At 36.6% G+C, this 21,852-nt stretch overlaps 1 protein-coding gene and 1 long non-coding RNA gene across 5 annotated transcripts in view; one reads left to right on the top strand and one right to left on the bottom strand.

The window, feature by feature from the left end:
• The window catches only part of CTNNBL1 (catenin beta like 1), a 230,545-nt gene that overhangs the window by 90,573 nt on the left and 118,120 nt on the right, over positions 1–21,852 (bottom strand). For both annotated transcript variants that reach the window (XM_007474361.2, XM_007474362.3), the window contains one exon: positions 5,301–5,482. In XM_007474361.2, coding sequence (XP_007474423.1) covers positions 5,301–5,482 — 182 coding nt within the window. The remainder of the gene's footprint in view (positions 1–5,300; positions 5,483–21,852) is intronic.
• LOC103096362 (uncharacterized) overlaps positions 1–21,852 on the top strand; it is a 117,970-nt gene that overhangs the window by 45,988 nt on the left and 50,130 nt on the right. Inside the window, exon 2 of one of the 3 annotated variants that reach the window (XR_008915227.1) lies at positions 3,750–3,874. The exons of the other annotated variants lie outside the window; for them this stretch is intronic. This is a non-coding gene — a long non-coding RNA (uncharacterized LOC103096362). The remainder of the gene's footprint in view (positions 1–3,749; positions 3,875–21,852) is intronic. 3 annotated transcript variants of the gene reach the window in all.

Genomic DNA, 21,852 nt, shown 5'->3' with positions numbered 1-21,852 from the left:
ACTTAGTATATGTTCAATCTTTGTGAATGTGCCATGTGCTGCTAAAAAAAAGGTATATTCCTTTTTGTCCCTATTTATTTTTCTCCATATATCTATCAACTCTAATTTTTCTAAGATTTCATTTACTTCTTTTTTATTTATTATTTGATTTGATTTATCTAAATTTGAAAGTGGTTGGTTCAGATCTCCCACTAGATTGTTTTATTGTTATTAAATCTATTTCCTCCTTTCATTCTCCTAGTTTTTCCATTAGAAATTTGGATGCTATACCATTTGGTGCATACCTGTTGATTAGTGATATTTCCTCGTTGTCTATACTCCCTTTTAACAAAATATATTTACCTTCCTATCCCTTTTACTCAGGTCTATTTTTGCTTTGGCTTTGTCAGATATCATGATTGCTACTCCTGCCTTCTTTCTGTCAGTTGACGTCTTACTCCAACCTTTAATTCTGACCTTGTGAGTTTCTACCCACCTCATGTGTGTTTCCTGAAGACAACATATGGTAGGGTTTTGGATTCTAATCCATTCTGCTATTTGTCTACATTTTATGGGTGATTTCAATGTTATGATTATCATTTGTGAATTCCCTAGCATTTTGATATCCTCCCCTAATTCTGGCCTTTCTTCTTTTGCTATTACCTTTTAAACCAGTAGTTTATTTAAAATCAGTCCCCCTAGTCCCCTCCCTTATTATGAGTCCCTTTCTAGCCCCTCCCTTTTTGTTCCCTTCCCCTCCCCCCTCTCCTTCCCTCCCTTTTTATGTTCCCTCCCCCCTTGGTTTTCCCTTCTCCTTTACCCTGTTGGATAAGATAGATTTCAAGAACCCAATGGATCTAGACGCTCTTCCCTCTCAAAGTTGGTTTCACTGAGAGTAAGGTTTAAGTAATACCAATTAGCACTCTTTTCCTCTTCTTCTTATAAGAGAATTCTTCCCCTCCACTTCCCGTGTGTATCTTTGTGTGACAAAGATTGTTCTATTTATTTCTATTTCTTCAAGTATATCTTAGTACTATCATTGATTCCTCCCTTCCTTTATCTTTTTGTTTATCCCTCTCCTATTCATGTTAACGCCCCAATCTTTCCCTATGAGTAATTCTTCTGATTACTCTATTAATGCATACAAGTTTTGAAAATTGCAAATAACATTTCCCCCATATGTTAGTATATATAATTTGATGCAATTGTGGTCCTTATAGAAGAGAGTTTGAATAAAAGGAAAAAAAAAAGCACTTTTCTCTTTCTTTCACATTTACCTTTTCATGTTTCTCTTGCTCTTTGTGTTTGGATGTCAAATTTTCCACTGAGTTCTGATCTTTTCTTCATGAATATTTGGAAATCTTCTAGTTTGTCGAATGCCCATAATTTCCCCTGGAAGTATATAGTCAGTTTTAATGGGTAGCTGATTCTTGGTTGAAGACCCAGTTCTCTTGCCTTTCTGAATATCGTGTTCCAGGCTTTATGGTTTCTTAGCGTGGCCACTGCTAGGTCTTGTGTGATCCTTATTGATGCTCCTCTGTATCTGAAATTTCTCTTCCTAGCTTCTTGTAATATTTTCTCCTTAGCTTGGAAGCTCTTGAATTTGGCGATTACATTCCTGGGGGTTGTCTTTGGGGGATTTAGTATAGATGGTGTTCTATGAACTCTTTCGATTTCTATTTTGCCCCCTTATTTGAGAACATCAGGGCAATTCTCTTTGATGATTTCTTGTAGTATGGCATTGAGGTTTTTGTTGATCTCTGGTTTTTCAGGTAGACCAATGATTCTCAAATTGTCTCTCCCTCCTCTGTTTTCCTAATCTGTCACCTTGTCAGAGAGATATTTTATGTTTTCTTCTAATTCATTAATTTTTTTGACTTTGCTTTATTAATTCATGCTCTTTTGCAAGATCATTGTCTTCCAGTTGCTTAATTCTGGTCTTTAAGGACTGGTTTTGCTTTTCAGTTTGGTCTGCCCTTCGGTTTGAGGCTTCCAGCTGTTTCTCCAATTGTGAGTTTTTGTCTGTCAGGTTGAAGATCTCTTTCTGAATTTGTTCCCATTTTTCTAGCCAGAAGGTTTTCATCTTTTGGATAAGCTCCATTTTGAGTTCTTCCAGAGCTTTTGGATAATTTCCATTTTGGGGGACGTATTTTGATTTTGTTTGCATTTCATCCTCTTTTCCCTCTGTAGCCTGCGTTTTCCCTCCAGAAATATTTTCAATAGTCACTTTTTTCCCTTTCTTCTTGGAGGGTTTATCTTGGGCACTCTGGGCCATCCCTTTGGTGGTTTTCCCTTTCTTTTTTAGTCAGAAATCTGAGTGAGATGGGCAGATTTTGATGTTTTTGTCTCAGGATAGTTCTTCCCAGCCTCTGCAGTTTGTTTGCGCGCCTGCCCACGTGGTCTGTGGTCTCTTCTCTCCCATGCACGCAGACTTCTCCTGTAAAACCACTCCACGGGGTGGTTCCCTGGTAGATCTTGTCAGTTCCTGAGGACCACACCTCCCCCCCCCCCCCATGAGGAGCGGAGATTTTGCCTCAGCCCGTTTCTAGAATTCGCAATTTGCAAGAGCCCCAGCGGTCTGCGCGTTCTCCAGTGAAACCGCTCTAAAGGGTAGTTCCCTGGGAGTCCTCGTTAGATCCCAAGGACCCTGGAGTGCTCCCCACTCACTGCAGAGACTTTCCTCACTCACTCGCCATCTCCAGTGAGTGAGCTGGTTCCTACTCCGGTTCCATAGGTGAGGTGGGGGGAGGGTAGCTCAGCTCACGCTTGGCTGCGAGCTTTCTCTCCCTCTTACTGTGGGAAATGTTCAAACCCTACATACCTTTGTTGCTGTGGCCTGCGGGAGAGTCCCTCCGATCTTTTAAAGATGATTTTTATGCTCTTTTGAGGTAGTCTATTTCGTTTGGTGTGGGGGAGAGGAAGCAATTCACGTCTAGATTGCCGCCATGTTTACCCGGAAGTCCCCTACCAGTATCTTTTCTAAATTTCTAGAATATAGATTGTCTGTGCCACACAAGCCACTCCTTGATTATACATGAACTGCATTATTTTATTATCCTCTCTTTCATATATGTTTCTATATATTCCTTGAGGTCTATATATCTTTTATGTCTACTTGAATACCCCTGCCCTGTCCCCCATCCTTATAGTGTCAAACCTATTACTTCAACATCAAATACTTTCTAAAATCTCTAGTTTATCCAGGTGGATGCTTCCATCAATGACTCCTTCATATTTTATTAAACAATTTCATGAGTTGCAGTGGTCAAAAGAAATTCACCATTTTGTAGTCAATTTTCTAGTCTAATTCCCTCACTTTAGTCAGAAGGAAATAGATTTGAAGAGCGCAGTTGACTTGCCTAAGGTGAAATTAATTAGCCGAGCCAAATCAAATCCTCTGATTCTCAAACACAGTACCTGTTCCATTATATCCCAGGATATTTTCCATCATCTAGATCTTTCTATCCCTTTGTTTATGCTTATTTTTTCTAAAAAACTAAGTATTAGTTCCAAGGCAGGGCAGCAGTAAGGGCTAGGCAATTGGAGTTAAGTGATAGGCCTAGGGTCACACAGTTAGGAAGTATCAAAGGCCATATTTGAACCCAGAATCTCCCTTCTCCAATCCTAGTTGAGTCACTGAGTGACCTAGCTACCCTTTGTGTATGTTTTCTTATTCACATTCTATAAAACCACTGAGGATAGGGACCCTGTCTTATCTGTCTTTTTCCTTTGTACCCTTACCTAATGCTTATACAGAGACTTTTACACAGTAGGCACTTGAAGAATGTCGATGCTAATGAGGTGCTGGGATAGAAAAGGGTACCAATTCTGGACTGACTTCCAACTCAAAGCAACAGAAACCAGTTAATATGATGTATTTTTGTCTACTTTGGATGTGAGTATGTGCACTTAAAACAATTTTCTATTAATCAAAACATCCTTGAATCATTGTCAGTAAAAAGAAATTATTATAAAAGATCAACTCCATTAACCTAGAACATACTCCTTAATGGTCACTTTCACAAATATTGTAATTAAAGACCCTAAGACTTCTCATTGTGCTACAGGACTCATCAATATAATTCAAACATCTTTACATTATGTGATACAACAAAGAACAGTGAAAAAAGCAAAGTATTTAGAGTCAAAAAGACCTGAGGAGAAATTCTGATTCTGACATTTCTTGGGTAAATCAATAAAACTCTTTAGGCCTCAATTTCCTTCTCTGTAAAGAGATAAAATTTGAATAGATGATGACTAGGTTTCTTCTATCTTTTAAAATCCTATACTTATGTCTAAGAATTTCAGATTCTCATGATCTCCTTGTTTTAAAAAGGTCCAATGGCCACAATTTATATTTTAATGCCATAATCCCTACTGTCATGTTTATCCCTGCCTCCACCCTTCCATTCATTTCACTGTACCAATAACCAAAATGTCCTAGAGTCATTTGGCACAGGCTTCAAATACTACTGCCAATGCTTTTAAATTTTTATCCTTATAGATTGTGGCAGAAAGGGACTGGCCCTACAGTAAGTACTCTAGTAGTGGTGTCTCAGAGCATGACTGCAATTCATGGAAGCATTTTGCAAGGAGTGTGTTCCATTGGGGAAGAGAACCATAAAAAGGAGAACTTAGGCTATAAATAGTTTATTCCTTCAATTCCTGATGTTAGTTGAATCATACTTCAATGTAGAAATCCATGAAAGTACCACTTTGGAGGTGACATTTGTTACCACCTCATAACTCTTTTCAAAAGGGTCTTCCATCAGACAGACACCCAGGTACAAATTATAGCTAAGAAAACAAAACTCCCAGACACAGACTTATTAACAGGCCACAAGGAAAACCATCAGGCCTCAGGCAAGTATGAAATAGTTGTTATCTCAACTATCGATACATCATACATCTAGTCTCAACTCCCTAATTTTACAGATAAGGAAAGTGAGGCACAGAGAGGTGATGTACCATGCTAGAGGCTACGCAGTCAGGTAGGAGAGAAATTGAGATGAAACTTTACATTTCTTGACTTGAAGACAATGTTCTTCATTGAATTATGCTTCTGGGTGGATTTTTCATGCACATTGAATGGGTAGTCAAAAATCAGACTGCTTCACTGTTAACTTTCCTTCGCTCAAATAAAAGTCCATTTGTTTTTAACCCATTTTAACCCAAACCCATTCAATGAGCACTTATTAAGTTTTACTATGTATAAAGTACTGTGTTAGACACTATAAATACAAAGATAGAATGAAAATGTTTCTGCTATTAAGGATGTCATGTTCTCCACACTATTATCATAGGCTCTAGCCTTATCTTACCTTCATGTTCCTTTTCTGTAGTTCCTACTTTCTTGATTTTCTTGGGAGATTTCATAAAGAGAGGGAAGATGGTTCGCAAACCTAAGATGTCAACAAATTTATGGCAGTTGTCAGTACCCTCAGGTCCAATCATGGCATGATCCAATACCTTCAGGGCACTACTTCGAGAAATCTTCTTTTCCCTAGAAAAAGAAAGGGTTCTTGTAAGGCAAGGAAAAAGAAATCAGTCTGAAGAGACCATATAAAAATGGCTTAAAGAAGGTTATTTAACAGCACTTACTTCATCCTCTAATCAAAGTGACAGTGGCCTCAACAAGGTTCACAGAATGATTCTGCAAATCATCTGACCTTCCAGCAAACCAGGAAGATGACTGAAAGAATGCTACCATCTTTGAAGGACTAAGTTGAAAGCAACTCAAAAAGTAAAGGGTATAGGTGGTCAGTAACACTTGACCAACAAGGAATTATGATTAGTTAAGAAAAGGATATAGGAGAGCTGGAAAACAAGAGGAGCCAGTCATGTGGACTGAGGAGTAACTGAGAGATAACACACACTCCACAATACTCACATAACATTCAAGAAAACAAGTGGCTCCATCGATAAGAGCCCCACAGTTTAAGAAGATGTGTTTAGGTCATGATCTGTACTGCTGGAGCAAATATCTATATCCAGGAAATCACAAGCTCATCCATGTAGTGAAGCACACATTTAAACGTTAAATGATCTAACTCACAGGAGGAGTTGGAGTAGTCAGAGAGAAAACTTAGTTAAGGAAGGTTCAACCTACCTTTAGGACCTAGTCTCTTGTAACAATGCTGATACAGCATGCTGCCATTTCAAAGTTTACAAATATTTCATTTCTTCTTTTCAATAGCCCTACAGGCGACATATATTATAATAATTATTTTACCAATCAGAAAACTAAGCTCATCAATGCCAGATTCTAAAATCAAGCAGCCACCATGTGGCAAAACTGGAATGTAGTCCAAGGTTTTTCTACTACAAAACGGCTCTTTTTTCTTCCTTTTATTTTTATGCTTTTTAATCCTATTTTTATTGTCATGCAAAACATACTTCAATATTTGTCACTGTTGCAAGACTAAATTTATACATAACCAAAACCCCAAAATAAAAACACTGATGTGAAAGACAATTCCAACAGTTCTTTCCCTGGAGGTGGATAGCATTCTCCATCATAAGTCTTTCAGGATTGTCCTAGATCATCACACTGCTGAGAGTAGCCAAGTTTTCATAGATAACCACTGTCTAATATTGCTGTTATTGTGTACAATGTTTCCCCAGTTCTGTTTATTTCACTCTGCATCAGTTCCTGCAGATCTTTCCAGCCTTTTCTGAAATCATCTTGCTTAACATTTCTTATAGCACAATAGTATTCCATCACTAACATGTCCCACAATTTGTTCAGTCATTCCCTAATTGATGGACATCTCAGTTTCCAATTCTTTGCCACCACAAAAAGAGCTGCTATATGTACTTTTGTATAAGTAGGTCCTTTCCCCATTTTTATTCTCTCTCTGAGATATAGACCCAGTAGTGGCATTACTAGATCAAAGGGTATGCAAAGTTTTATAGCCCTTTGGGCATAGCTCCAAATTGTCTTCCAGAATGGCAAAATTGCTCTTTTTGACACATGCCAAACAAGGCCAGGACATAGAATATTCTGTCTCAGGAGGTGAGTCAACAAGGCAATTTGTGAGAGGTCATGATAGTTGACCCCACCCCCTGCCCCATCTAAAGAATGGACCTAATTTCCCCTTATTAATCCAAAATGGATTGATTAAAATCATCAGCCAACACCCTCATATCACCATCAGCAGTGAGAAAGCAGCTGTATATAGTGAAAAGAGCACTAGATCACAGAATTGCCACAAACTATATTTGTTACATTGAATAAGTAACTTCCCTTTCTATGAAATTTTATATAGGAGTTAAATTAGAAGATCTCCAGGATTCTTTCAAGACCACTATTATATGAATTCTTGAGCTTCCAAACTTTAGTATAGGACGGAACCAAGTTCTGATCTAGGAAAAAAAAAAACTACAGGCTCCAAGATACAATACAACTAAAACCCCAACTTGAAGCTAGATATATTAATGTGTCCCATATGCAACTATGCTTTAGCATTTAACTTGATATGAGCTAAAATACTATCATTTCCCTCAGGTAATTATTGAAGGGAGATAATAATCATATGAACAAAAATTGAGAAATTGGTATACTCTATCCCCACTGTCCTCACTGTTCTTCTGTGTGGCCAGAAACCACTTGAAATGAGTATCTATCACAAATAGGATAGTTTTAGTTACATGTTCCCCATGCATTCAGACCACACTCTATGAACAACATAAAATTATTGTATGTACTAAAATGAAAACTACTCATCTAGCATAGTTTCTGTCATTTTTCTGGCCAAAGTAAATCTGCAAAAAAATAAAACATCTTTAAAAAGCCCTTTTCCAAGGAAGCAATATAAGGAACATTTAAGGGGGCAATATAAGGAACATTTAAGGGAGCAATAATTGCATATTGATCATAATTTAGACAACCTGCAGAGAAGTGAACTCTGGAATATTTATTAGACTTAAGTTCAGGCTTTTAGGGATCAATAGCTGTTTGGCTGGGCTATCAGGGGTTGACTTTATCTGAAATATTTATTCTACTAGAGGACAAGCAGTTTATCTTAGTCTTGTCTAGTCTAAGTCAAGCTGTCTTTCATTCAATTACCATTTCAGATACCAGCCTATATATATGACTTGTGGTGATTAGAAAAATATCTCAGGGAAACATTTCACAGATGCCCATTTTCTTTCCTAGTATACTTTTGGAAGGAGAAAAAGTTCATTTCTTTTCTAACTAGTTAGTTCTAAGTATACCATAGTCTGCAATGAATCACAACTTTGTTTTTTATATCCATTACTATGAAGTTACCATGTCTCACAGTTGACTAATATTCAAGAAGTAGAGATAACAACCTGAGATGAGCCTTATTCAATGCACAACATGCATCTTTTAAAGTTTACAAATAAAAGGTACCTTTCATTTTAGGATTTCAAAACACAACATTTCCCAGGTAGGTGACACAAGAAGTTCAGTTGGACTGAACCACAGATATCTACAAGTAGAGCTGGAAAAATACTCCAGCTTCTGACCCACTCTACCAGTGGGTTCTCCATTAACTTGATTTGCCTCCTATAAACCTTTACTGGGAATTAAGGTTCCTTGTCAAGAAAAATAGTTAGGTCCAAACGAATACACCTTAAATCATCTACTTTCCATGAAATCTGGATTCAGTAACTCTGCCTCACAGCCATCACAGTTTCCCATTTGTGAAATGGCTAAGCCAACCTTGAGGGCTGTTGGAAGGATTACTTTGTGTTTATGAAGGGTTTTCCTGATTCCTAGCTAACAGGTGCAAACTATTACTATCCATCCAGAAGAGAAGAGAGCTATTCAGCTTGGGGGGAGGGGAAGTTAGAAGAAAGGCAACATTTGTTGTTGTTGGAACAACAAACAGACCTGTGTGCACAGCTTGGAGCACAAAATTGTATACAGTCCCATCAGGAAAAATGACTCACTACAAAGAGTTTGGATTACTATTTTCCTTGTGCACCTGAATCCTGGGGGATGGGGGCCTAGAAATGAAGAGACCCCTGATATACATATATATATATATATTTTTTTTTTAAAGGAAAACATGACAAAAAAATTCAATACAGCAACCTGGCTTGTTTGTGCCTTATTCAAAATAAGACTCCACAAAAAAAAATCAAACAAGAAATATACAACCCAGGTTAAAAAGGACTTCTCAACATTAACCTATGTGCTCTGACAATTCAAGATGATAGGAAAGATTTACTTTATGTATAACATATCTACTTTATTAGTTTTTTCTATCAGAGATTTTTGCAGGTTAACAAAAACAATACAATCATTTCAGAACAACAACAACAAAACCTTTGTAATGCTGAGAATGGAAGGGCTGAGTTCTCTTTGCCTTTTTTGCTTTCAGTTAATAACTGAGACAGGTTCACTACATTTTTGCTACACAACCAAAAGATGCCTCTGTAACACATCCCTCGGGAGCACAGTAGTTTCTTCTCTCTCTAACTGGAACAGGGTTTTACAGCAAAAGTAATAAGCCTCATGTCAACATTTTCAAGGAAACTGACAATGTAATTCTTCTGTTTTCCTTCTCCTTTGTTCTTTAAAAAACAAAACAAAACACAACACTATACCTATTTTGCTCCAAGGACACTTTTCTTTTTTTAAGTGCTTTGCATTGGGGTAAGACTTGAGGGAACAAATTTTAATTAAACCCAGCATTTCTGAACCTTCTTTTTTGTGGCAGCTATCTTAAAGAATACTGAGATCTGGGGCAGTTAGATGGCTCAGTGCCAGGCCTGGAGTCAGGAGGACATGAATTCAAATCTGACTTCAGACATTTCCTAGTCATGTGATCCTGGAAAAGTCATTTTTTATTTTAATTTTTAAGTATTTTTCCATGTTTACATGATTTGTTTTCTTTCTCTCTTCTCTTCCCTCTCCCCTCCCAGATCCAACTAGCAATTCTACTGGGTTATACAAATGCTATCACTTGAAACCTATTTCCATATTATTCATTTTTGTTATAGAGCAATTTTTAAAGCCTAAGCCCCAAGCCACATACCCATATATACATGTGATAAGTGATGTTATATGTTTTGCTTTTGCATTTCTACTCCCATGGTTCTTTCTCTCAATGTGGTTAGCATTCTTTCCCTTAAGTCCTTCAGGAATGTCCTGGCCTGTTGCATTGCTACTAGTAGTACAGTCCATTACATTGGATTGTTTCACAATGTTTTACTTTCTGTGTACAATGTTCTCCTGGTTCTGCTCATTTCACTCTGCATCAGTTCACTGAGATTCTCCCAGTTCATACAGAAATCCTCCAGATCATTATTCCTTACAGCACAATAGTATTCCATAACCATCAGATATCACAATTTGTTCAGCCATTCCCCAATCGAAGGACAACCCTTCATTTTCCAATTTTTTGCCACCACAAAGAGTGTGGCTGTGAATATTTTTGTACAAATATTTTTCCTTATCTCTTTGGGGGTACAACCTAGTAGTGGTATTGCTGGATCAAAGGGTATGCATTCTTTTAAAAACCCTTTGAGCATAATTCCATATTACCTTCCAGAATGGCTGAATTAATTCACAAATCTACCAGCAATGCATTAGTACCTAGATAAGTCATTTAACCCCATTTGCCTAACCCTTCCCCTTTTGTCTTAGAAAAATTACTAAGCCAGGAAATAAGTTTTTAAATAAATAAAAAGTTTAAGAAAAACTGATATCTGCAAGTAGTATGTTACACTTGGAGACAGGAAGAACTGAATTAAAAAGTTCCTGGGTTCAAATTCATCCTTAGACACATGATCTGTGTGACTCTGGGCAAGTCACAAACTCCTTCTGCTTCAGTTTCCTTCAACTGTGTAAAATGAAGATAATAGTACTATAAGAGTTAAAATTGGTTTTGGTCAAATATAAGAGTTATTAAAAGTTGTTGTGCATGACAATGGGTTCGAATCAAGAACACATGTGATACCCAGTGGAATCACGCGTCGGCTATGGGGGGTGGGGGGGAGGAAAAGAAAATGATCTTTGTATTTAATGAATAATGCTTGGAAATGATCAAATAAAATATTATTAAAAAAAAGTTGTTGTGGTTGCCATTTATAAAAATTAACTCAAGTCATGAGACTTTAGTAGCTTTAGTAGCTTTATTGCAGCAAAGTAGAGATAGTAAAGGGGAAATGTAGGAAGTAGAAAACATTGCCTAGCTAAATACCCTATGCTAAATACCCTAAGTCACCAATGCAGAATCTCCTACACAGAATGAAATACACTGCAGAGACACCAATGCAGGAGAATCCCTCCAACCCAGGACAGTCTCCCCTTTTATAGCCCTTTTCTCACATCACTTCCTATCTCTCTGGTTTCTACTTCCTATCATTGTGGGTTCGTCTATCACATCTCAGGAACCAATCATAGTTACTTAATTTGCCTGGCACTGCCCAGGGGAGCAGGGCTTGTGGGATCCAGTCTTTGAGGGTGTTAATTTCCTTTTCTAGTTAAAGGTTCTTCAAGTGTTTGACTAAGTGTGAAAGGAGGGACACTCCAAGTTCTTGATTAAGTTAAAATAAACAAAGGAGGATAGTTCCATTTACACAGTAGCAAGTACTTAAAAATTTGCTGTGAGAATTACATGAGATATCTGTAAGGTATTGAATAAATGTTTTTTATGGGGAAAAAAAGTAGCTACAACCTTGTTTCAATCAGTGGCAATGAGTAACATCTTCTAGTACCAGATCCCCTGATGCACCTGATGCCACTATTTCCCTTCTTTGTCTATAAGTGCATTTTTGTTTCATTCGTTGTTAAGTGACTGGGGAACTTTAAAAAAATTATACAATCTTAATTTTCCTATATATAAATATTCTCCCCCAATCTCTCACCCACAAAGGTATCACTAAACCCTTCCCCACTCTGTGAAGGCATTCCTTGGTCTTTACTCAGACTAACTCTCAAATCTCCAAAGACAAAGAAAAAATAACTGAGTAACCTTATACACACAAAAGAGCATATATATATATATATTTATATACATATATATAAACATATATAAATATATTTGGAAGGAAAACTAATAATGCAGGCAGACAGTGAAAAAATTAGCTATACAAAAATTACTTCAGTGCTTCAAAATCAGTGCTTCAAAAAAGAGCAATTATTTTGTTATCCATCTATCCACTTCATCAACACAGATCTACTCCTTAGAAGACTGGCTACATGAGTTACTGTATCTAAAAACAGGCACCTGGTAGTGAGACTCTGAACTAAGCCATGCTATCTTCTAAAGACATATACAGAGTATCACTGAAATGGCACTTTTTGAAAAAATAAGTATTTTTTTGTGTGTGTTTTTGCATCATTACATTATGATTTTCTAGTATCCTTCCCTGCTTCCATGCCAGAGAGCCATCCCATATAACAAATAACATTTTTAAAGACTTAACAATAACTTATTGATACATGCAAGAAGAAAGAAAATATGTCCAAAGTACAACACTTGTGGCCTTTTCCCTCTTCAAAGGACTTGGTACTATCTATATCTATATATAGAAAGACATAGCTACATATGTCTTTCTATATCTATTCTTACTAATCATAATCATTCTTTAGTTTTGAAACATTCACTTTTTATTTGTGTGTGTGTGTGTGTGTGTGTGTGTGTGTGTGTTGTATGCTTTGCCTTTCCATTCATATCACTGTAAGTCATTGTTTTTATTGGGTTTTTTAATTGCTTACTTCACTCTCCATCAGTTCAACTAGATCTCTCCACCATTTCTTGCAGCACAGTAATATTCTATTACATTCATGTACCACATTTATTCACATGTGCCACAAAGCTATTCCTCAACTGATGGCTATCTACTTTTGTTTCTACTTGTTTCACAAAAAGTGTTGCTAGAAATATTTTGGTATGTGGGAATTTTCTTATCAATAGCTACCTTGAGATCTAATAACAGAATATCTGGATCAAAGCACATGGATATTTTGGTCATTTTACTTGCATAATTCCAAATTGCTTTTCAAAATGGTTGTACTAATCCACCAACAATGCACTAGTGGTGCTAATCACAAGTCCAAAATTTACTATTCCTATCTTTTGTTATATCTGACAATTTGCAGGTTGTGAAGTAAAACCTAGGACATATTGTGATTTCCATTTCTTTTATTATCAGTGATCTGGAATATTCTTTCACATGGCTGTTAATAATTTGCAATTCTTTTTAGAACTGTTTGCTTATATCTTTTAACTACTTATCTTTTAGAGAATGATTTTGGCACTGAAACTATACTTGAAACCTCTCTACCTTGGTAGGACCAGCCAGGGCTTATACTTTGCTATTATAGTTTCTGAATGCCTACCAATTTCTCTATGTCACCATAAAGCACCTGGAGATGCTGTTAATGGAATTACAGAAAATTGCTGTATAAAACATATGTACTTTCTGGGAAACACAATTGGAGAGGAAGGAAAAAATGAAAAAGGAAGGGCAGCAGACAGGGAGAAAGAAAACTGTTAGAGGATTGCTGTGTGTATATATATATATATATATATATATATATATATATATATATATATATATATATATATATATATATATATAAATAAACATATGCACAGAATATGTCTGTCTGTCCAGAAATAGCCCAACCACATAGAAAAAAAGATCTCAGCCCTATTAAGGAGTGAAGATAAATTGTAAGATGAAAGAATTAATGAATGAAGTCAAAAGTTTTTATTAAGCACTGCCTGTAAATAAAGCACTGTGCTAGGGAAGACTAGAACCTGTGCAAATCAAAACCAATCAGAAAATAATTAGAGTTCACAGGTTTCGTATAAATCAGATTTGGGAAAACACTATATGTATATTTGAACCAATATAGAGCATAAGATTCTCATTTCATTTCTAGTGCATATTGCAACATCTTAAGACACACACTTTCCAAGGCAATGTTTCCAGACTCCTCTCAGTTATTTATATGTGCATGTACCCTAGAATTATTTCTAGTCTCCCACCCTATTCTACTTGATTCTCTGGCTTCCTTATACAATGGTTTTCTTCTTTCAATGGTTCTTAATCTCTAGGACCCCAACCACAATTTTTTTTTTGGCTGCACTACCTTCATTTTAAAATATCACCTCAGCAAACCTTTGTGCTTTTCCTAGATCTCTTCATCTCTCCTTCCGTCTTTAAAAACAAAATAAAACAAACAAAAAAGCTAGCTTTCTTAGTATTGATCCTATCAAGGATTCTGAAATCCAGATAATCTAACAGATGAATGAAAATAAGCAGTCTGACAACTAAAATAGCACCCAGGGAGGAAGGCAGATTTCAAAAATGGTGGTGTAAAGAGAAGGGCCCTGTAATAACCCCAACAACAACTCAGAAAAAGGATCCCTGAAAGGAAAAAAAAAATGCTTTAAAACCACCAAACTTATGTATATAAAAGTTATAGGAAGTAAATACCTAAAACTACAAAGTAGAAATATCTTTCCATTGATTACATATGGCAGCCCCCTAAGGTTCTGCCCTTGGTTCTGTGTTCTTTCTACATTAAATCTCTTCTGCTTCCATGGCTTCAATTATCACAGCTTCACCTTTGACCTCATCCTAGAACTGAAATGCCTATAGAATATCTTCATCCAGTTGTGCTGCTTAAAATTCCAGCTCAACACATCCAAAACTAAATTCATCATCTCTCTCAATTCCTACCAAAAACTGCCCCTCCCTCCAACAGCTGTCACTTTTGATGATTCTGTCCCATTCCCAGACATACAGGATTGAAACCACAGTCCTCTTTAACTCTTCCCTCTCTGAATACATATAATCTGTTTGCATTCAAAGACTTCTATCACCATCTGTCAGCCCACCTACTTGTGCATCCCTTTTTCATACTTTCATATCATATTACTTGGGCCAGCTAAAGTGGCACAGTGGTCAAAGTTCTATGCCTGGACTCGGGAAGACCTGAGTTCAACTGCAGCCTTAGACATTTTCCAGCTACGTAGCCTCAGGCAAGTCACTTTATTTGTTTGCTTCAGTTTCCTAATCTGTAAAATGGGGATAATACTATCAGCTACCACCCAATATTGCTGTGTGGATCAAATAAGATATTGGTTAAAAAAAAAAAAAGCACTTAGCTTAGAACAGTGCCAGTATACAGTAAGGATTATATAAATGTTGGCTATTTTTTTTATCATCATTACTCTCCAAACACCATCAATGTGCTGGCCTTCGCCTTTCTATTCTCTCCCCATCAAATTTCTCAAAAGTACATTGCTTGCTTGGCCTTTTCCTTTGTACTAAACAATATCATGATGATTTGCATCCATCTCCCTTGTCATTCCCCCTATCTGCCCTATTAGAGTATAAGCTCCTAGAGAGTGGGGTCTGGGCTGAATATCCTAGGACAGAACCTTGCACATAACAAGTTAATAAATAATTGTTGAACTGAAAAAGTCGAGACAGACAGACAACAAACTTGAACTTAGAAAGGAGCACATAGTAACATATTTTCTAACTGTAACGAAGATACTTAGGAGGTAAATAGGCAGTTTATTACTGTACCTATACTTGAAGTCTTTCCAACTCAGTAGGACCTGCCAGAGCTTCAATTCAACAAACATTAAATGATATTGGGTACTTTAAGAGAATATTAAATTTAGGCAAGACACAATTATTACTCTCAGGGGCTTAAAGTCTAGTAGAAGAAGACAACACACATAAATATAAAACTACACAATAATCAATGTTAGGTGAATAATTCAGCTTTGAAACAAAATGCTAGGTGAGGTGTGACTACAATGATCTTATTAATTGAGATGGGGAGAATACTAGCAAAAAAGACTCCTGCAAATGATCACGAGGGTTATTCATTATGATCAGGTAGGATTTATACCAGGAATGCAAGGATGGTTCAATATTAGGAAAACTTTTCACATAATTGACCATATCAATAAGTAAAACAACAAAAATCACATGAGTATCTTAAAAGATACAGGAAAAGCCTTTGACAAAATACAACACTCATTCCTATTAAAAACACTGCAAAGTATAGGAATAGAAGGGCCTTTCCTAAAAATAATGAATAGTATGTATCTAAAACCATAAGCAAACATCATCTGCAATGGGGATAAACTAGAAGCATTCTCAATAAGATCAGGAGTGAAACAAGAATGTCCATTTTCACCTTTATTATTTAACATTGTACTAGAAACACTAGCTGTAGCAATTAGAGAAGAAAAAGAAAAATAGGCAATGAGGAGACCAAGCCTTCTCTCTTTGCAGATGATATGATGGTCTACTTAAAGAATCCTAGAGAATCAACTAAAAAGCTAGTGGAAATAATCAACAACTTTAGCAAAGTTGCAGGATACAAAATAAACCCACATAAGTCATCAGCATTTCTAAATATTTCCAACACATCTCAGCAGCAAGAATTAGAAAGAGAAAATACATTTAAAATCATCCTAGAATATATAAAATACTTAGGAATCTATCTGCTGAGACAAACACAGGAACTATAGGAACAAAACTATAAAACACTCTCCACACAATTAAAACTAGATCTAAATAACTGGAAAAACATTAATTATTCAGGGTAGGACGAACTGACATAACAAAAATGACAATCCTACCCAAACTCATTTACTTATTTGGTAGTTATCAAACTACAAAAAAACATTTTTGCTGAATTAGAAAAAAACATAATAAAGTTCATTTGGAAGAACAAAAGATCAAAGATATTCAGGGAAATAATAAAAAAAATGTGAAGGAAGGTGGTCTAGCAGTACCACATCTCAAACTATACTATAAAGCAGTGGTCATCAACATCAAAACAATATTGTATTGGCTAAGAGACAGAAAGGAGGATCAGTGGAAAAGTGACCTCAGCAAGACAGTCTATGATAAACCCAAAGATCACAGCTTTGGGGACAAAAATCCACTATTTGACAAAAACTGCTGGGAAAATTGGAAGACAGCATGGGAGAGATTAGGTTTGGATCAACATCTTACACCCTACACCAAGATGAACTCAGAATGGTGGAATGACTTAAATATAAAGAAGGAAACTATAAGGAAACTAGGTAAACACAGAATAGTATACTTGTCAGATCTTTGGAAAAGGAAAAGACTTTAAAACCAAGGAAGAGTTAGAAAAAAATTACAAAAATAAAATAAATAATTTTGATTACATTAAATTAAAAAGTTTTTGTACAAACAAAACCAATGCACCCAAAATAAGAAGAAGCAACAAGTTGGGGAAAAAAATCTTCATAACAAAAACCTGTGACAGAGGTCTAATTACTCAAATTTATAAAGAGATAAATCAATTATACAAAAAATTAAGCCATTCTCTAATTGATAAATGGTCAAGGGACATGAATAGGCAATTTTCAGATAAAGAAATCAAAACTATTAATAAGCACATGAAAAAGTGTTCTACATTTCTTATAATCAGAAAATGCAAATCAAAACAACTCTGAGGTACCACCTCCTCAGACCTAACAGATAGGCTAACATGACAGCAAAGGAAAGTCAAGAATGCTGGAGGGGATGTGGCAAAATTGGGACATTAATGCATTGCTGGTGGAGTTGTGAATTGGCCCAACCATTCTGGAGGCCAATTTGGAATTATGCCCAAAGGACGCTAAAAGATTGCTAGCCCTTTGATCCAGCCATAGCACTGCTGGGTTTATACCCCAAAGAATTAATAAAAAAAAAAAAAGACATGTACAAGAATATTCATAGTTGTACTCTTTGTGGTGGCAAAAAATTGGAAAATGAGGGGATGCCCTTCTATTGGGAATGGCTGAACAAATTGTGGTATATGTTGGTGATGGAATACTACTGTGCTCAATGAAATAATGAACTGAAGGAATTCCATGTGAACTGGAACAACCTCCAGGAAGTGATGCAGAGTGAGAGGAGCAGAACCAGGAGAACATTGTACACAGAGACCAATACACTGTGGTCAATTGATTGTACCACATTGTATTTGTCTCAAATGTAAATAATTCGGAGGGATTTATGTGAAAGAACACTATCCACATTCAGAGGAAGAACTGTGGGAACAGAAACAGAAGAAAAAAAATGGCTTGATCACACAGTCAATGGGGATATGACTGGGGATGTAGACTAAATGATCATCCTAGTGCAAACATCAATAATATGGAAATAGGTTTTGATCAACAACACATGTAAAATTGAGGCTATGGGAAGGTGTGGGGGAGGGGAGGGAAAGAACATGATTCTTGTAACCTAGGAAAAATATTCTAAATTGAGTAATTAAATAAAATTTTCAAAAAAAAAACTGTGGAAGGGACATCAGGGAAGAGTCCTTGAAGAAAACAGTATTTGACCATAGTTTTTAAAGATTCAGCTTCAACAAATGAAAATTTGTGGAGGTAGAGATGAAGGGAATGGGTAAATCCAGCATTTTGTATTTGCCTGGGATAACCTTTGAGAATCCAAAATAATCTCAAGCCAGCATTAGAGATGACTCCAAGATCAGCTTGCCTGAGTGCAGAAAGGTTTATTAACAAAACAACAATCACTGGCCACCAAAAGATTACTTTTTTCAGCCATAAAAAGTATGGAATACTTATAAAAAATCTGACAGAGAGTACCCATACTAATTAAATCACAGATCCATGAAGTATTATTGAAATACAATTGGAAAGATCCCAGCATATGGAAACAGGATTGTACACTTTAATTAGAGATTCCTTTTTTCAGGTACAGCTGCCAACATACATTAATTTACAAATCTTCCCTCAACAATGAGAATATTGGGAATATGGAAGATATATTAACTTTCATATTCTGCCTGCCACACCTTACTCTATACCCTCAAAGTGCCTAGCACAGACAGTGCTAAACACAAGCTAGACATTAAAAAGACTGATTGAAAGAAGGAATCTATTTTCAAGCCCAAAGCCTTTTCTAAATAGGTAACCATCCCCCCAAAGAGTAAGAAAATATCTTAGGATTAAAGCTGCTAGTAAATTAGGGGCACAAGACTTCTTGTAAAGTCCTATGCATGATGGCTTATTAACAAGTGATGTTTGTATAATATTTTGCAAATTCTAAAGCACTTTATTTGCATTATTTTCCCACTTAACCCTTACAACAACCTTGTGAGGTAGGTGTAGATATTGTTTTTACAGATGACTAGCTGGTCAGAATGCCCAAGAATTGTCCACAGTCTGTACTCTGCTTCTAAATGCCAGAGATGTCTTTGGACCTGACTCTAAAAGCAGCACATGTCCTAACACACCATACGGGATCTGGAAGTAATCTCCTCTTCCAGGCTGCAAAAGTGACAACAACATACAATCCACCAAGAGCCCCACTACGAATTGCTCTTCAGTTTTTCATATGCCCATTTATTTAAGAAAATATTTGGTACATCTCATTCTATGGGAGGTCTCCAGATTCTCTTGGCTTCAGTTTCCTATATTTAAGATAGAAAGTTCATTCGGATGATGACCAAGGTCCCTTTGCAACTTTTGTTTCTAAATTGTTTTCTTGAAAATAACACTTGAAAATAACTACAATACAATTAGCATAAAAGGTGTTATTTGCAAGTATTTTGATCCTATGACAGTGTGAGAACTGATTCATTAAGTGTTAAGACTAAAATTTGCACCTCTCTAATATACTTTTCATGTATGTATTGATGTGTATTATAATTACCTGTGTATGTTGTTTCATTCCTCAACTAAATTTTAAGCTCCATGAAGGCATCTAAATCTGATCATATGTTCTATGATGTTTCTCTTTTAAAAAGTTTTATTTTAAAATATGCCTTTCTTATCTGACCTCAGACACTTCCCAGCTGTGTGACCCTGGGTAAGTCACTTGACCCCCATTGCCTAGCCCTTACCACTCTTCTGCCTTGGAGCCAATACACAGTATTGACTCCAAGATGGAAGGTAAGGGTTTAAAAAAAAATGCCTTTCTTTAAAATGCCTTAGGGAACCAGTATAAAAAATTTAAAAGTAATTAAAACAGACAAACCAGAACACTTTCTTAAAATAGGTTAAAATTTAATCTTTGAAGATCTTGCTCTCATAAAAATATCTTATTGATGGCTCCTGGTTTCATATAATAGTCATTTCTAAGTATAACAACTGCCCACTCCACTCCTGCAACGAGCCATTCCTTGCAACAACAAAAAAGCAGGTCAGGTTGGTGATGGAATACTATTGTGCTCAAAGGAATAATAAAGTGGAGGAATTCCATGGAGACTGGAACAACCTCCAGAAAGTGATGCAGAGTGAAAGGAGCAGAACCAGGAGAACATTGTACACAAAGACTAATACACTGTGGTATAATCGAACGTAATGGACTTCTCCATTAGTGTCAATACAATGTCCCTGAACATTCTGCAGGGATCTAGGAGAAAAAAACACTATCCACAAGCAAAGGGCAAACCGTGGGACTAAAAACACTGAAGAAAAGCAACTGTTTGACTACAGGGGTTGAGGGGACATGATTGAGGAGAGACTCTAAATCAACAGCCTAATACAAATACCAACAACATGGAAATGGGTTCGAATCAAGGACAGATGTGATACCCAGTGGAATTGAGCATCAGCTATGGGAGGAGTTGGGGGGGGGGGAGGGGGGGAAGAAAATGATCTCTTTTTTTCAAGGAATAATGTTTGAAAATGACCAAATAAAATAATGTTCAAATTGAAAATTTGAAAAAAGCAGGTCAGAAAAACCAACCCCACAGCAATCACATCTGACAGCATATGCAATACTGTACATCCAAGGTCTTCCCACTTCTTCAGTGAAAAGGAAAGAGATGCATTTCCATATCTCTTCTTGGAAGCTGAGATTGATTGTTCTAGTTACAAAATACTCAGCTTTCTTTCACTGAGACAATCATGCCTTGAGTGTCAGAAAAATGGGTTGTTTGTTTTGTTTTTACTAAGAAGGGAAAAAGTAATAGAAAAGGCCTCTAGTTCCCTAGTCTTCACATTTAGTAATAATAGTCAACATAGTAGTTCAGGTGCAAACAACAAGGGTTGTTAAAGGGAATGGGGGGAGTGGGAAGGACAACAGGTAGGGAGAGAAAGAGGGAGGGAGAATTATGTGCCAAGAACTGTGCTTAAGCACTTTAAAAATATCTCATTTAAGCCTCACAACTACTCTGAAAGGCAAATACTCCTACTATCTCTATTTTAGAGGTAAGAAGACTGAGGCAAACCTTAAGTGTCAGGTCCACACAGCTAGTATCTAAGGCTGACCTTGAACTCTGATCTTCTTAACTTTGGTCCCAGCACTATCAACTTGCCCCGCTGCTTGCCCAGCTGTCTTAATAGCTCAAATTTCACTGAGATCTGAGGTCACCAACAAATTTAAAGGCTAGGTCATTGAATCCTACACAAGTCATTGTTTCTAGGCCATGTGCTAGTATATGTAAAAATCACTGTAAGAAAAGGAAAGGCAACATCACTATCAATTCTCTAGCTGCACAGAAGCTGGCATTAGGAAATGTGAATGCAAAATAATTTCTGGATGGTAGGGCCCATTTCAATCACATTTCCCTTAATAACATACACTATCAAAAAGAACTTTCTGAAATATGTGGTGAGCAATGTGGTATAGAGGAAAGTGCCCTGGATTTAGAGACAATTCAGCTCCTCAAATTGGCAAGTTCTGACTTTGGACAAGTCTCCCTCTCTAGGCCTCAGTTTCCTAATCTCTAAAAATTAATGCAATTGGTGAAGCTCTAGATTCTCTGAAAACAAGTTAGTGACTCTCTCTAGTCGGGCATGGTGTAGCCCCCCCCCCCCAAAAAAAAACACCTTTCCCAATTAAACCTTCCATTTCAAATGCTGCAGAAGAAAAACAAACAACACCAAAAGAGAGAAGAAAAAGGAATTGCTGAACCAGGCA

The sequence above is a fragment of the Monodelphis domestica genome, chromosome 1 (genome assembly GCF_027887165.1).
Source record: "Monodelphis domestica isolate mMonDom1 chromosome 1, mMonDom1.pri, whole genome shotgun sequence".
In the NCBI taxonomy this organism is placed as follows: Eukaryota; Metazoa; Chordata; class Mammalia; order Didelphimorphia; family Didelphidae; genus Monodelphis; species Monodelphis domestica.
Note: the sequence above shows the minus strand (reverse complement) of the source record. Positions and strands in the feature narration are given on the sequence as shown.